This window comes from Onychostoma macrolepis, chromosome 24 (genome assembly GCF_012432095.1).
Source record: "Onychostoma macrolepis isolate SWU-2019 chromosome 24, ASM1243209v1, whole genome shotgun sequence".
Taxonomy (NCBI): domain Eukaryota; kingdom Metazoa; phylum Chordata; class Actinopteri; order Cypriniformes; family Cyprinidae; genus Onychostoma; species Onychostoma macrolepis.
This window is the reverse complement of record NC_081178.1, coordinates 2,514,004-2,530,542: the sequence shown is the minus strand read 5'-3', so window position 1 is coordinate 2,530,542 and position 16,539 is coordinate 2,514,004. Positions and strand designations below refer to the sequence as shown.

General features: G+C 34.3%; 1 protein-coding gene across 1 annotated transcript in view; it reads right to left on the bottom strand.

Annotated features, from left to right (window-relative positions):
* Window positions 1–3,828: 3,828 nt before the first annotated feature.
* gfod1 (glucose-fructose oxidoreductase domain containing 1) overlaps window positions 3,829–16,539 on the bottom strand; it is a 28,580-nt gene continuing 15,869 nt past the window's right edge. The window contains exon 2 of the mRNA XM_058766228.1: window positions 3,829–8,049. Within this exon, the coding sequence (XP_058622211.1) occupies window positions 7,127–8,049 (923 nt within the window). The 3' untranslated portion in view covers window positions 3,829–7,126. The remainder of the gene's footprint in view (window positions 8,050–16,539) is intronic.

The following is a 16,539-nucleotide window of genomic DNA, read 5'->3' as shown; positions in this document are numbered from 1 at the left end:
ATAATCATTGTTAAGTCTGCTAAATGACTAAATGTAAATGTAAATCAAGATACATTTACTTGCAAAATGATTTATATTTTGGAACATATTTCAAAATTCAGCTCACTGCTGAAAACAGAAGAATATCACCAAGGATCTCTTGCTATAATATTGTTATATAATAATGACAAGAAAAAAACATCTGTCCCAACTGATTAACAATAAAAATGCAATCATTCTGCTTTACAACTGTAGACAAATAAGCTTATTGTATTGCTTAATCTTTATAAGCTCTTTGACATGCAATTTAGAGCGTACAAAAACAAGATATTTTTGCTTTTTAATAAATCAGTCATTAAGAAGCATGCCTGGTAATATTAGCTCCAGTTAAAATTGAATAGGGAACTTTTAATAGCATGAGATGAAAATGAGTTGTTGGATCCTTAAATCCCCAAACAGTGACATACTAATTCATCCCATTATAATCTTACTCCAGTCAGGCAAGCAAATTTGTCAGTCCTGGTTTGTACAAGCATAGAGTAATGCATGAACGCTCAAACACACAGCTTTTCAGAAATCAACTCATAATAAACACTGAACAGAGTTCAGAGAGAAAATAAAAAATGAGGCGGCTAGCCTATATTCTCTCTGACTGATAAATAGGCATCCATCACTACAAAATTCAAGAGTCTGTGCGTCCACGATATACATATAGTACAATAAATATACGCAAAACCATCCATAGAGCATCAAAATGGACAGTGTTCCTTTAACATTTGGGAAACGCAGCACAGCAGATGGGCAGCATTTGCAAATTGAACATGTGATTTGTGTGATGCTCCACCAATATGTGACGATAACCCACGTAACAAATTAGAACATTGTGGAAACATTGTCTTGAAATGTTTGTTTAGCTTTCTTGTCGTGATAAGTAGGTTATTTAAAGGTTAAAAAACGTTTACAACATTCTACTAACTTTGCTTACCCAAAAAAACAACATTAGCCTATTTGAACATTTATTTTTAATATTCTATGAACGTTAAGAGTCCAGTTTTCTTGTGATTAGAACGTTATTTAAAGATTACAAAAAAAAACATTTCTTAGAACTTTCGAGTACAAATAACATAAGAACATTCAGAAAACATTCTCAGAATGGCAACTGGGATAAATACATTTTGTTACTTAATATTTAGTTGAAAATTTCCAAGGACCATGCAGATGTTTTCTAATATTTTAGTGAATTTCAAGTCGAAATTCACTAAAATATTAGAAAACATCTGCATGGTCCTTGGAACCTGAGAAATATTGATTTTATTAAGGAGGTGCACATTGGTTTCTAGTAACTTTCAACAAATATTAAGAGAAACATTTGCCAAAGTCTGACATTTTGCAATTCAAAGACTGTCGATTACTGACAAAATCAATAAAAAGCAGCATAATAAAATGTCAAATGTCCAGTATTTCCAGAAGAGAACAGCACGAAATGAATTTTCATGTCTGAATGTGCTCTGAAGTATTACAAATATAAAACAATACTGCAACAGCTTTGGAGCATGTAGACGACTTTTAGAAGAATGTGTTCTTCCATCCTTTAAAACCACCAAATGTTGACTTCATTTACGAAGCACAGCACAAAAAGCAGAAACCAGACAAGATTTTGCAGGGAATGAAATGGTGCGGCATAACACACACTTCAAAACTGATGGCCAGTGTGCTCTAAATATGGACATATATTACAATAACAGACCCAAACAGGCTTTTTCTGCTGAATCCCTTCTTTAATCAGTCTCCATCACACACTCACACACACACACACACACACACACACAGGTGTGTTTGCACATGCTGCCCAGCAGGAAGAGTATACAGTACATAATCACAAACACAGAGAACAAGCGCAGTCTTACACTGAAACATTTCCACTTGTAACGTTTTTTTTTTCCACAGGTTCAAGTTTGCAGATGAATTATCGTTGAGTTTTGTTCAGAAACAGGCACGTTCAAGCTTGTAGTCAGCATTTGACTCCAGTGTGTTTATGTTAAATCAGGGATGAACACCTTTGAAGACGACCAAACGTCCCTCTCATATCTGCAGACTGACATTACAACAGCATTCTCCACAGACTCACTGAAGTTTGAGTCTCGGAACCAGTTTTATATCGCTGTCAGTGAGCTATTTTATGTGTTTTAAAATAATAAAAATCAAGCCATTTTTATATTGTAGCCTTGATGTCTCGCATCATAGAAAAATCATCTCTGAAGGTCTGAGTGACAATCTGTGGAAGGCCATTTCCATTACATGAGAAAAATAATCATATTTTAAAAAGTTGGAAAAAAGTAAAACTTATGACATAAAAAGGCAAAATTATGAGATAGAGAGTCCAAATTAGGGCAAAATTCAAAATTATGAGGAAAAATAATCTAAATTATGACATACTAATTTAAAGTCGAAATAATGAGGTACGTCATTATGACATAAGTCAAATTTGAGATAAAAACTCAGAATTTTGACAAAAAGCCAAAATTATAAGTCTATGACAAAAATTCTAAATTTACATAACTCTAAAGTATGAGATAATCATACAAATTTACGATATTACGATATAGTTGAATTATGACATAAACATTCAAAATTATGAAATACTAATTCTAAAGTATGACATAAATAGTTATTACAAAGTCAATATTATGAGAAAAAAAGTCATAATTATGACAAAAGTTGAAATTATGAGAATCTATTTATGACAAAAATTCTAAATTATGAGATAGTCGAACTATGACAAAAATCCTAAATGACATATTTATCTCAAAGTATGAGATAGAAAGTCATAATTATGACAAAGAAGTTGAAATGATATCATCAAATTATGACAATTCAAGATTGTGAAATACTAATTCTAAAGTATGACATAAATAGTCACAGTTATGACAAAAAGTCAAAATTTGAGATAAAAACGTTGATATTGAGACAAAGACTTTTAATGTCATAATTTTGACGTTATCTCATAATTGGCTATGTAATAATTTCAACTTCATAATGATCTCACAAGTATCTAAAAAATTTTTTCCCCATAATTTGATGTAAAGTTTGACTTCAGAATTATCATCTCATTTTTAGATCTCATAATTTTTTGTCACTTTTTAAGTATGTTTTTTTTTTTTTTAAATGGCAGAATTGGGCTTCCATACAGCTTGTGCTGTGTTAATTTCATGTCATAATTACCATAATTTCAAAATGACAACCCTTCAGAGCTTTTAACCTCCTCGGACTTAGATTACTCGACACTCATAATGCTATCATGAATCCGTGTGTGGCTTTGATGTTGATCACTTTATCACTACATAAATTGACCTCCTGCAAAAATAACAAAGAAAGCCTGTTTCACACCATCTTTATTTCACTGAATCCAGATGATTGCAGCAGTTTAAAGCTAGAGTTTATGCTTTGGCTTGTTTATGTAAATGTGATGTGCCTCCTCATGTAAATTACATTCTATTATGATCGAGTATGTAATTGCTCACTCAAAATGTTCAATTTATGGCTCTTTAAATGTAGTAGCCTTATTGACATGATAATTCTGTGCAAGTTGTGAAACAGGCCTGAGAGAGAATGATGTTAAATATTCTCTTCTCCTACAGAGATGATATTTCCTTGATGTATTTCTATTACTTTGACCAAGTGTTGGTTTCAGTCGAGCGCCCGCACTGAGATGTGAGGGAAGCCGGGACAGGTTTAGTTTGGGACTTTTAAACTGTGACGTCACACTTCCTGTAGAAATGCACAAGCAAAGGCCTCTATTTCCTGTCTCACAGTACACACACTTCCTGATTTGATATGAAACACTCTGAAGAAGAAATAAATACCATTTATAAACTACACAGAGCATGTTTCCAGTAATGTACAGCAGGTGTTTCTCCAAGCAGCATAAAATACACATAAAACACAGCCACATGATTGAACTCTCCAGTCTTTCGTCACGAGGCTGATATAAAGCCGTCGTGAGAAGTTGCACAGTGATGGACGACCGCCGACACACCTGTCTTCAGTGCATGCATACAGTCAACAGATCCTAGTCCACAAATAAAACACTGTAGAATTGAGCTTAGCAAAACATATGGACTCAAGAATCTGACTTTAAAATGTTTTCTGTACGTTAAAGTTTCAGTAGTGACAACTGCATTTAAATATGAATTATATCCCCTAAACTAGATATACACCAATACATCTTCAGACTGAAAGATCTCTAGCACCTTTAGCGTGTCTGAAACATTTTGGTTTATATTTTTCAGGCTTAAAAAAGGCATTTACTAGCCCTCAAAGAAGTGCAACGCTCTGCAACAGTCTTAAGCAGCGGTTCTCAACTTACTGTTTTGCAATTCAAGGGGGAGATAAGAAATAAAATGCAACTATAAAAGTCAAACAGGCTTAAAAGGAAAATTTATCTTGCTTTCATTTGTCCAATCAAATTCTACACCAATTCATCTGACATTTGGTAGAAGAGAATCAAAACAGACAGAAAAAAAGGTTGTTTGACACCAAAAACCATGAAAAAAAAAAAATACAACTCAGATGACATTAAATACACGTACAGATAAAATGTCTACTATTATTTGAGCATTTACAAAATTGTTTTCCTATTCAGTCTTTCATGTCTTTGCATATATTTGGGACTAAACAGCTCATGCTCATACTATAATATATTAATATTATATACACTACTAATCAAAAGTTTGGAATAATCAAGATTTTGAAGTCGTCTTTGTCTCGTCTGCTCACCAAAGTTGCATTTATTTGATCACAAATACAGTAATATTGTGAAATATTATTACAATTTCAAATACCCAATTTCTATTTGAATATATTGTAAGATGCAATTTATTCCTATAATGCAAAGCTGAATTTTCAGCATCATTACCAAAGTCTTCAGTGTCACATGATCCTTCAGAAACCATGTTTATTGGTGCTCAATTATTAATAATAGGTCTTAAAAGGATAAACACTTACTCAAAACTTTTGACCTGTAGTGTATCATATCAATCCAGTGTTTGATTTGAAGGCTAATTTTTATTTACTTTTGGGTCACCACATGATTTCTAATGTAAAATCTGGATTCTGAAGCAAAACCAGTTGAGAACCACTGACAGTTAATGTGACATTTGCCATTTCATATTTGGCAGATTTACAATTCAAAATCTTTCAGGTGGAAAACAAAAGGACCATAAAGCCACACTTACAGCCATAACAATCAAGATTTTAAATATAACAGTACGAACAAAGCAGAAACATCTGATACTCTTTGTGTTTGTCCGGATCGACCTCATAATACACAGCAAAATCCTGTTGTTTACAGTGCGAGTGGAGATTTCATGCATTTGCAGGCATGGTTTGACGCAGGAGTCCGTGTTCGCTATGCTCACGCTAGCATGCAAACACATGCTGACAGATGCTGCAGCGACCTTGTCCGGGTTGCACAGATAGACAACGTTGAAAAAAATCCTGCAAACCAAAGTCAAGCTGCATGTTCGTTTTTTGCACTCACTACAAACATGTCACAAGTACAAAGGCATCTCAGCAAAGCGTGGCTGTCGTTTCATCTGAAAGCAGATTTATTGCATACTTGACACAAAAACTCCCAGCAGCCGATGTTTTAACGCATTAAAACACAAGCCGAACTCCGTGCATGAGGCACAAACACATGTTTCCTTCAGTTGCATGTACTTCTCCAGTTTTCCAAATGCTCCGAATGCATTAAACTCAATATGCAAGCATGCACGTTCTCTCACGCACCGCATTAGCATAGGGCTGGACAATAATTCAATATATCGCAATTTTTTTTTTTTTGATATGATTTTTAAACACATTTCCGATATACACTACCAGTGTTTCTCATACATTGATTTATTTGTGGCAGCCCGCCACAACTTCGTTGTATAATCATGAGCACTGCACGTTTCAAAATCAAAACGTATCTGTATCTTTGTAGGGAACCGACTGTCTTCAGAAAACTTTCGATGGCATTTTCACTTTATCTAATAAAGTAGCATATTTTGTGTACAGCTGTTCCTAGGGAAAACGCTGTTTCTGCCGCCCCAAAAGCGCCTCCTGCTGGCAGAGAATGAATTTGCATTCTCAATAAGCCTGTCTTCAGCATCATGTGTTTTTGTTGTTCACTTTTTTTCTGTTTTCTGCAACAAGTCTGAGCACCTTTCATATTCTTTATCCTGGCTGAAGCACTATTGTCTCAATCTATAAGATTAATCAGCCTATGCTATAGTTTAAATTTAAAGATATTGATATTAATATTAATAAGGTGAGTCTGAGAGTCTTATGTTTGATGGTGATTTCACATTTCTTGTTTGTATGAAGGCTAAATACAATTAAAAGTTTTTTTTTGTACCATTCTTATTTCTAAAATTATATTTAGTTTTATAGGAGGAGGTTTCACAGACTTTATTTTTCAGAAGTTTGTAGGTACAGACATCCATTTGTGGGTATTCTTGACAGTTTTTCCTGAGGCTTTTTAAAATATTACTCATAGAGATGCACGATTCTGGATAAATTGAGAATCATGATTTTTTTTATTTTAATTTTTTTTTTTATCTCAAATAGAGATCAAGATTCTCCCACAAACTAATGTGTGACAAAATATTATTGCTGCAGTCTATTTAAAAGTGTTTAATTAATTTGAATGAATTATTAAACATTTTATTATGTATGTATTTATGAAAAAGTGGTTTATCTTGTTTCATTACTGGATGAATCGGTGCTTTTGAACAGATCTTTTGAATGAACGATTCAATGACAAATACACTTTTAACAGTCACTTTTCGCTACCTAGGGGTGAAAATGCAATCAACATCGTTATTTGAAGCGCTAATTACTTTCAAAAGGGGATTTGCTCTATTTTGATCACTACCATAGACATCAATGTTTACATCTGAACTATAAACTTTCATCCCTGTATTGGTTTAATAGTCAAGGGCGAATCGTTGTCATTTAAAAATGGGTGTTTGAATCAAGATCGCAATCTTTTAACGATTAATCATGCAGCTTTAATTGTTCATATCAATATCGGAATTATATTGTATCGACCGAAATTAAGAGATGTATCGTGATATAAATTTTGGCCATATCGTCCAGCCCTATGTTAGCAGTACAGCGACATCCGGCTGCGCCGCATTGCCTCGCTGATCAGGTACGCAGGACTGACTTCCGGTTCCTCCGTCATCACCACGATGTTCTGCCACTCTCCGCACTGATTCGACTTCTTGATCGTGTCCACGACGCAAAGCGCGTATAGACAGTCCTCAAAAGTCGCGGCCATCGTCAGCGGCCGGCCGTCCCACGTTCGCCGGTCGTCTTGATCCTGGAAGGCCTGCCGTACGGCTTGAACCATGCAGATGGTGCCGGTGAGATACGGAGACGGGATATCCCGGAACGCCTTATCCGGAAGAGACGCGTTTCCAACAGGCGTATTGTCCTTCAGGAGGAGCTCCTGTCCGTTTTCACTGTCGTTTTTCTGTCCGTACAAATCCGTCCCAGAAACCTTCAACCTGCCAGACGTTCCTACGACCACAATCTCCTGCCGAAACTCGCCCGGGACGTTAAAATTGAGCGTAACCGTGCAGCAAGCGCCTCCTTCCAGCACCATCTGAAAGGTGCAGAAGTCGTCGCTGGTGATCTGCCGGATCCCACAGATGTGGTCCGTCTGCTTCACGAAGGTCTTGAGGAAGCCGTGCACCTTCGCCGCACGCCGTCCCGTCAGAAACGTGAGCAAATCGATGATGTAGCTCCCGACCGAATGCAGCCCGCCGCCACCCATCAGGTCGTCGCAGCTCCAGTTATACTTCTTCCCGAGGAGGCTCCCGCCGTGAACCTGCGCCTCGCAGACCAGGAGCTCGCCCGCGTAACCCTCCTCCAGCAGCTCCTTCATGCGGACGAAAGCGGGGAGGAAGCGCAGCACGTTACCCATGATGCTGAGCAGCTTCGGGTAGTACTGGGCTGCCGACATCATGCGGAAAGCGTCCAGCGGCGTCGCCGTTCGGTCGCATATTACGTTTTTGCCAATTCCTAGAAAAGGGAACGAGAGAGAAAGTTAGACATGTAGATGATATTGAAACAAAACTTGCATTAAAGAAATCAAATAAACAGAGACATAAGGACATTTTGGCTTTGCGGGTCTTTAAAAATATACTCAAAATGTAAATAAAACAAAGATTATTTGAGTATGTTTATCATTTCAACCATTCTACTTCCAAATTCAGTTACTTGGTGTTTCTTTGTAATTATTTCTTAAATGCACTAGCAATTGTGATTGAAAATCATTTCAGTATTTTTCTTTTTTTTTTTTATGTAGAAGATAAAGATAATTTTATTTGAAGTGAGGAACACAATCACATCACTTAACAGTTCTATCTGCAGGTTTCCTTTCATTGTAGTACCTATATATACCAGAAGATGGCAAACTTTTCCCAAAATACATTTCAGACTTCGTTTCAAAACAATGAAATGCATCTTACAGAGAGATGAGTATTTGTTGAATTAAAAGAAATACTTTTCAATTATTTCACTTTTGACTTATACAATACAGTGGGTGAACAAATGAATAAAAATGATCTGCTTTGTTTCAAGATACAAGTCTCTTCTGCTCACCAAGGCTGCAAAAAATTTGATAAAAAATCTATTAAAAACAGTAATATTGTGAAATATTATTCCAATTTAAAATAACTGTTTTCTATGTGAATATCTGTTAAAATATAATTGATTTCTGTGATCAAAGCTGAATTTTCAGCATCATTACTCCAGTCTTCAGTGTCACATGATCCTTCAGAAATCATTCTAATATGCTGATTTGCTGCTCAAGAAACATTTCTGATTATTAGCAGTGTTGAAAACAGTTGTGCTGCCAGATATTTTTGTGGAAACTGTGATACATGTTATTTATGTGATGCTGAATGATCAGTAGTGAAGTCCTGCGTAATGTCATTTTTCTCAGACTTACAGCAGAATAAGCTAGCGGGCTAATCTCCCATTAGCTCCCGACGGCAAGACAAGAGTCAGAAAATTAATCCAGCTGACCCATTTCTAGAAATCCAGTTTGGGAGAAGAGAAAATAACTCAACAGCAGCCACCATTCAGAAACGCTCAGCAAGTCAACATGAAGTGAGAACGACTCCCGGTCTTACTGTGAACGACTGATCCCACAGAGAAGTGCTCGTCTTCCATTAAAATATAACAATCTGCCTCGCCTCTAAAACAACCTTCCTTTTCAGATGATGTCATCAGTCCCTCTTAGTCTTAAGCCCCTCCCCCTCAACCTGACTCGGTTCTGATTTATAAGAGAGAGAGAGAGAGAGAGAGAGAGAGAGAGAGAGAGAGAGCTCATTAGTGTGAGGATACTAAGACTTTGCAATTTCTTCCTCTCTAGGGATCCGACCAACATTAAAACACATCGTACCTGCACAGAACACACACAGACACAGACACACACACACACACAGACACAGAGAGAGAGACCATCCTCTTAGTAAACAATTATGCATCTTCTAGCTTAGAAACCTAGCAACCGACCAGAATACCCTAGCAACCACATAGTATCGTCCTGGCAACCACTCCAAAACATTCTAGCAAAATACATCTAGTTCACATCAAGTGAAGTTGTGATAATATAGTTACAATCAGAAATTCTGAAAGTCTGTGATACGAACCATCTGGAAATCTAAATAAAAGCTGTCAATGCAAACACATATACAGTGTTATAATATCTTAGCTCATAAAGCATAAAAATGAGCACAAATGCAGTGGTTTGTGGATGTGTGGGATTGTGGTTGATCTCCAGTCATGAATTATACAGCGACTGTGACTTCAAAGCTCTGAACCGACACACACCAGCATCTCTCCCAGACTCAAAGCACCGAGCGTGTGTTTGTTCTGCATCACAGCTCCATATAAAAGACACCAGCACTAGTTTAAACAGAAGAATAGCTCAGTATTTCTGTAAAAATATTCTTGTAATCATGTTTGTATTCTCGTTTTATGGAACTTTAGTCAGGGTAGATGCCAATATAATTGAGCACAAAAGAAAACTAGCGGTGTATGCATGTACATACTTCATAAAGTCCTATTTGTAATATTCATATTTTTGTCTTTTGTTCCAGTTAAAATATCTACAAATCCTTAAAACAAGATCATTTTACTTCAGAAGCAACACTGCATCATATAAAAAATAAAATTGTTTAATCATAATAAACAATATAAAGTTATATACAATATAAATAATAATGAATTTAAAAGTTAACATTGATAACATTCAGTCATTTCAAACATCTGTCCGCATTATTTTTCAATATTAAAAGCTGTGTGTAAATGTAAATGTATATATGTATATATATATATATATATATATATATATATATATATATATATATATATATATATATATATATATATATATATATATATATATATATATATGTATATATATATATATATATATATAAAATTATATTTCTAAAACTTTAAAACTATTTAAAAAGTATTTTAGCAACAGAATTTTACAATTGTAATGGAAAATATCAATATACAAAGTATATAAATTGTATATAAATATACAAAATGTTACTTTTGATTTACAATGATAGATAAATATTTTTTCTTCTCATAAAATACAAAAATACTGTTTTTAATTTTCAATTATATATTCATTAAGATATTTATTTTTCTTTGCAACTAAAACACAGTTTTTAATTAAAACTATTCAACTCTGACAGAAATACACTGCATTAACGCTTCTCCTGGAAATTGATGGCATAACCGTTTCGTCACATTTGCAATATTGGTAAAATTTCAACCAGCCAGATCATTTTGATATATTTTTCATTAACATTGACCGCAACAATGTTCAAAATATCTCAGAAAACCAAATAGTTACATTAGCAAGGTGTAAAGTCTCTGCACATCATCCGGTGTTCCTGCTTGGCTGCGATTCAGCTTCACTGCGGACTTCATAAACGCTCTGAGTTTGATTGCTGGCGTTAGAGAGCAGCGGAGAGGAGATAATTACACTTCCATCATCCTAATGGAGCTCTGTCTCTGAGAGAGAGAGAGAGAAATCTGCACTGCACTACACAACAGCAGAGCCGTCAGCTGACTAACACAGAGCGGAGGAGATACATGCAGCTGGCTTTATTTTCATCTGTACACACAAAAACATCCCTGCCCATTAGTTCTGCTGGAAAACCCCAGAGACAGATGATCTGTTCAGGTTTACAGTCCACAGCAAATCGAAATTGACCCCATTTGCTTTCTTAAATGCCTGTTCCTGCTCTTGCTGTGAATAATTCATCAGCGCACATTTGATCCAAAGAAAACAAATGTCTGTCTTTAAAATGCTTCATCAAAATCCCCTCTGACGTCACCTGTATGCATCCTATTTTTGTGTTTTTCTGCTGGAATATTCTGTTTCAGTGTGAAATATGTGCACACACACACTTTTTAGCAATATAATTTTACAAGAGTTAATAAATAATATTTTTAGCAAAGGAATTTTATGTATTTTATTAAAAATATACACAAATATATTTTCTTAGTTTTATAAAATATTAAGAATACTAAAATTAAGAATTTTTGAAAATCAAAACACCTATTTTACATAAAAGCTTTAGATATATTATTAGATATATTATATATTACATATATCTTTGCATAAAATACAAGAAAAAAAAACAAAAGCATTAGGTTTTAATTTAAAAAAAATTATTTGATGATGACAGCAATGCACTGCATAAAGTCTTTTCCTGAAAAGCAGCTGGATGATGTTACTGACAATGTTTAAAACATCACAGAAAACCAAATGTTTAAATTTGCATGGCATAAAAGCATGAATTATCAGTAGATGTAGTTGTAGTGATAACTGGCTTGAATGACGAGCAGAAGCTCACTCACGCCGGCCTCGGGCCATCATCAGGAAACCTGGTCAGACTTACGGTCACTGAGTCCTGGAGATGTCAGATGTTAGTTTACATCAGTGAGCTTTCTGGCTAAAAGCTGTGACTGTCACGCTGATGATAATGCAGTCTTATTACTGTGCTGTTAATGTAATGACTATATGGAACAAGAACAACATTTCCAGGAAACACAAACAGAGGAGAGTGGAGCGCTGCGGCGTAATCGAGCGGAGACGTGTGAACATGTGTGTCAGCGCTGGGATTTCCACCGGACCCATCACCTCAGGCTTTAACACACATCCAAACCCAGAGCCAGTAAAACAGGTCCGGCTGATCTCACATTTCCACTCCGTCTGAAGCCATGAATGAGAGATCATACAAGTGTGTGTGTGCGTGTGTGTGAGATAGGATACAGTTGCATCTGTATGGCAGAGATCCGAGCCGCCACACACGCACATTAAATCACAGTGAGCATCTCAACGCTCCAACACACAATATTCAAATACAGTCTCAGCTGAGACACATAGGAACCAGAGACACGACAAACACACACCATACACTCATGATCTGTGTGTGGACACAATAATACACACTTCATAAAGCATCATATAGAAAATATATAATATATAATATAAAGTATTTGAATAATAATAAATTATATATATATATATATATATATATATATATATATATATATATATATATATATATATATATATATATATATATATATATATATATATATATATATATATTTTTTTTATTATATTAAATATAATCTAATATCTAATAATATATATATTATATTTTATCTTTATATATAAAAACTATTAAATTGTTTTCATTAATTTAAATAAAATTCATTAACATTCTAATAACCAAATAAAATGATAAATAAATTAAAATTATAATAAAAATTCAATTTTACAAATATACATGTATATATTTTGTATGTAAATGTATTGTTTATTATAATAAATAAATAAATTATATATAAAATTATATTATATACTATATATATATACAGATACACACACACACATTTTGTTTTGGCAACTAAATGACACAAATATGTTTAAGTTGAAGCACTAAATTTACTAAAACTAAAATTGAAATAAAAGACAACAAAACAATAAAAATAACAAAAGCACAAAAATTACTGAAACTTGAACTAAAATGACAAATAAAAATGTAAGATAAAAACAAAGCCAATTCTAAATAAATATATATATATATATATATATATATATATATATATATATATATATATATATATATATATATATATAAATAAATAAATAAATAAATAAAAGTAAAAATAAATAGAATGGTCATCATCCAAAACTGATCATCTCAAAATGACCAAATCTAAAACATGCTGATCTCTAGTTATGAAGACATGATAACAGAGATGGGTTAATACTCGTAAGCATGCGGTGATATGTTGTGCGATCATGTATGACAGAATGACACACTCTTCAGCATCACACTTATATGCAGATATATGCAGATGAGAGTGAGATCGACACACTCACACTGAGCAATAAATCAGCACTGCAGGACAGACACACTTCTGACGGACAGATCTGAGATTACAAATCCTCACTATTGATCACACACACTAAAACACTCATCTTACTCGGCAAAGACAAGATCCTGAGAATCAACATGCAGATGAAGAATATGCATTTGTGCTGAGGTTTGCTTTTACTGTCAACATACATCAAAACCACAACAGCGAATCACATTCAGCTTCATGCTGACATCAGCTCCTGATCAATAAAAATCAACCCACATCCTGCATTTCATCTCACTCAACATCCTCACGCAGAAATACAGCACTTTATGACTGTAACATGGATCGCAAATAAAAACCACTTCATGCTGAACAGTAAGGTATATCACAAACACTGCCATTGAGTTGTGTGAAATTTTGGAATTACAATTTGCAAATAAACGTGAAATATTCTTGTTTTACAATTCAAATAGCGGTAAAAACAAATAGCATGGTAAAAAGAGACTCATCAGCTATCCATCAAGGCACTTTAAGGCATTTTAAACTGTTTTCAAAACTTTCAAGTCAACATTGAACACTGAATTACACTACAAAACTAAATATCTAAATTTTGCTTAGTTGAAAATTGCATTTATATGAATATCAGTTCATTTTAATATTACTTGCATTTAAATTTTATTTTTATTTTAAAATTATAATAATATTTAAAATTTTTGAAGATATTTTTGAGACTTAATTATTTTGAAGTTTATTTTTATACTTAATTTTGCTTCCATTTTAATTTTAATTTAAAGTTTTATTAATTTATTGGTGTGTTTTTGCCATTTGTATTTTTTTAATTGTCTGTAGAGTTTTTATTCATTTTTATTTCAGTAAAAAAAAATTAGTTTTATTCTAGTTTGTACATTGAGCTAGACTAAAAGAAAATGAGAAATATTCATTTTATTTAAAGTTTTAATAATTTTATTATGCGTTTTGCCATTTTATTATTATATATATATATATATATATATATTTCAGCTTTAGTTTTATGTATTAGCTTTATTTAGTTTTAGATGTTAAACTAAATGAAAATTAGTAATTCAGTTGTTTTTTGTCATTTTATTTTTGTATTATTATTTTTTTAATCTTTATTATTATTTTAGTTTGTATTCATTTCTTATTTCAGTTTTATTTTTATTTTAGTACATCAACTTACACTAAATAAATGGACAAAAAATAAATAAATAAATAAAATAAATAAATTAATTAATAATAATAATAATAATTGATGAAAAATGTAAAGAAAACTGGTCAGGGAGGCTGCCAAGAGGCCTACAGCAACATTAAAGGAGCTGCAGGAATTTCTGGCAAGCCCTGGCTGTGTAGTACATGTGACAACAATCTCCCGTATTCTTCATGTGTCTCTAGGCTGTGGGGTAGGGTGGCAAGAAAAACATCCCAAGCCCGGCTAAATTGAGCAAAAACACATTATAAGTCTCCCAAAAGCATGTGGGAAAATGTGTCTGATGAAACCAAGGTTGAACTTTTTGGTCTTTCTAAAAGGTATGTTTGGCACAAAAACAACACTGCACATCACCAAAGGAACACCATACCCACAGTGAAGCATGGTGGCGGCAGCATCACGCTTTGGGCCTGTTTTTCTTCAGCTGGAACTGGGGCCTTAGTCAAGGTGGAGGGAATTATGAACAATACCAGTCAATATTAGCACAAAACCTTCAGGCTTCTGCTAGAAAGCTGAAGATGAAGAGGAACTTCATCTTTCAGCACGACAACAACCCAAAGCATACATCCAAATCAACAAAGAATGGCTTCACCAGAAGACGACTGAGGTTTTGGAACGGCCCAGACCTGAATCCGACTGAAGATCTGTGGAGTGATCTGAAGAGGGCTGTGCACAGGAGATGCCCATTTGTGAAAAGAAGAGCGGGCAAATATTGTGAAATCAAGATGTGCCACGCTGATAGACTCGTACCCAAAAAGACTGAGTGGTGTAATAAAATCAAAAGGTGCTTCAACAATGTATTAGTTTAAGGGTGTGCACACTTATGCAACCACATTATTTTATTTTTTTTAATTTTTACTCCACCTTTCCTAAAAGATTTCAGTTTGTTTTTTAATTGAATTGCACAGGTTATAGTTTACATTAAAGGTGGAAAAAGTTCTGAAATTATTTATCTTGGTCTTATTTTTTTTACATCACAGAAGCCTGGCATTTTAACAGGGGTGTGTAGACTTTTTATTTCCACTGTTATATATATATATATTGGTTTTAAATTTTAGTTTAGAATAAAACCCGCATCTGCATACTTTTTTTCGTTCCTCAGTTCAAATTCAGGAATTGAACAGAAATTTAAAACCCTGGTACATCGCATACTGCAGAAATAGTAAGCGTAGTATGCTAGTATGCTATTGTCAACGCAGCCCAGGTCTGTATTCCTCACAATACTCTCCGTCTACTTCCATTCGCCGGGAATAAACAATCAAAGCTGCAGATAATCACTTGCCGCCTGTATCACGAAAACATCAAGTACAACATCACCGCAAAACAATGAGCTGATTGTTTCAGGAGATCATGTGACCGTTTATATTCAGGGACAAATCAAGAGCCGTTTTGGCTTTTAAAAAGCTTGTGAAACTTCATCTGCACTGATGTGTTTGAGTGCAGTAGCAGTTTCAGGACACACACCAGCACTGTTTGATTTAAATTAAACGTCCAGGACTGAGGTGAAGCTGAGGCTGTGTTGTTTTCCAGGAGTTTCTAACTGTGTGCTATTGAGTCACCACAAAACAAGACCGAAGTCATAGTGAGGAAAGAGAAAGAGCCACGGCAGGCAGTTTGTTGGGCTGAATAGATGCACAAAACACATGCTGGTAAACAAGAGTTTGGTGCTGACTGAGGCTAAGACGTCATCCGTTAGCATTAGCATGAGAATGTGCCGTGATGGATGAGTCTGCAGAGATGTTCGCTCAGGATTCACAGTCACAAGAAACACTCAACAGAACAACAGAGTTCAGCTGGAACTTGATGCTGCTTATTATAAAAATGGTCATTTTTGCATCATAAAAGGATTTGCAAAATTAATCACTTGAATTTTG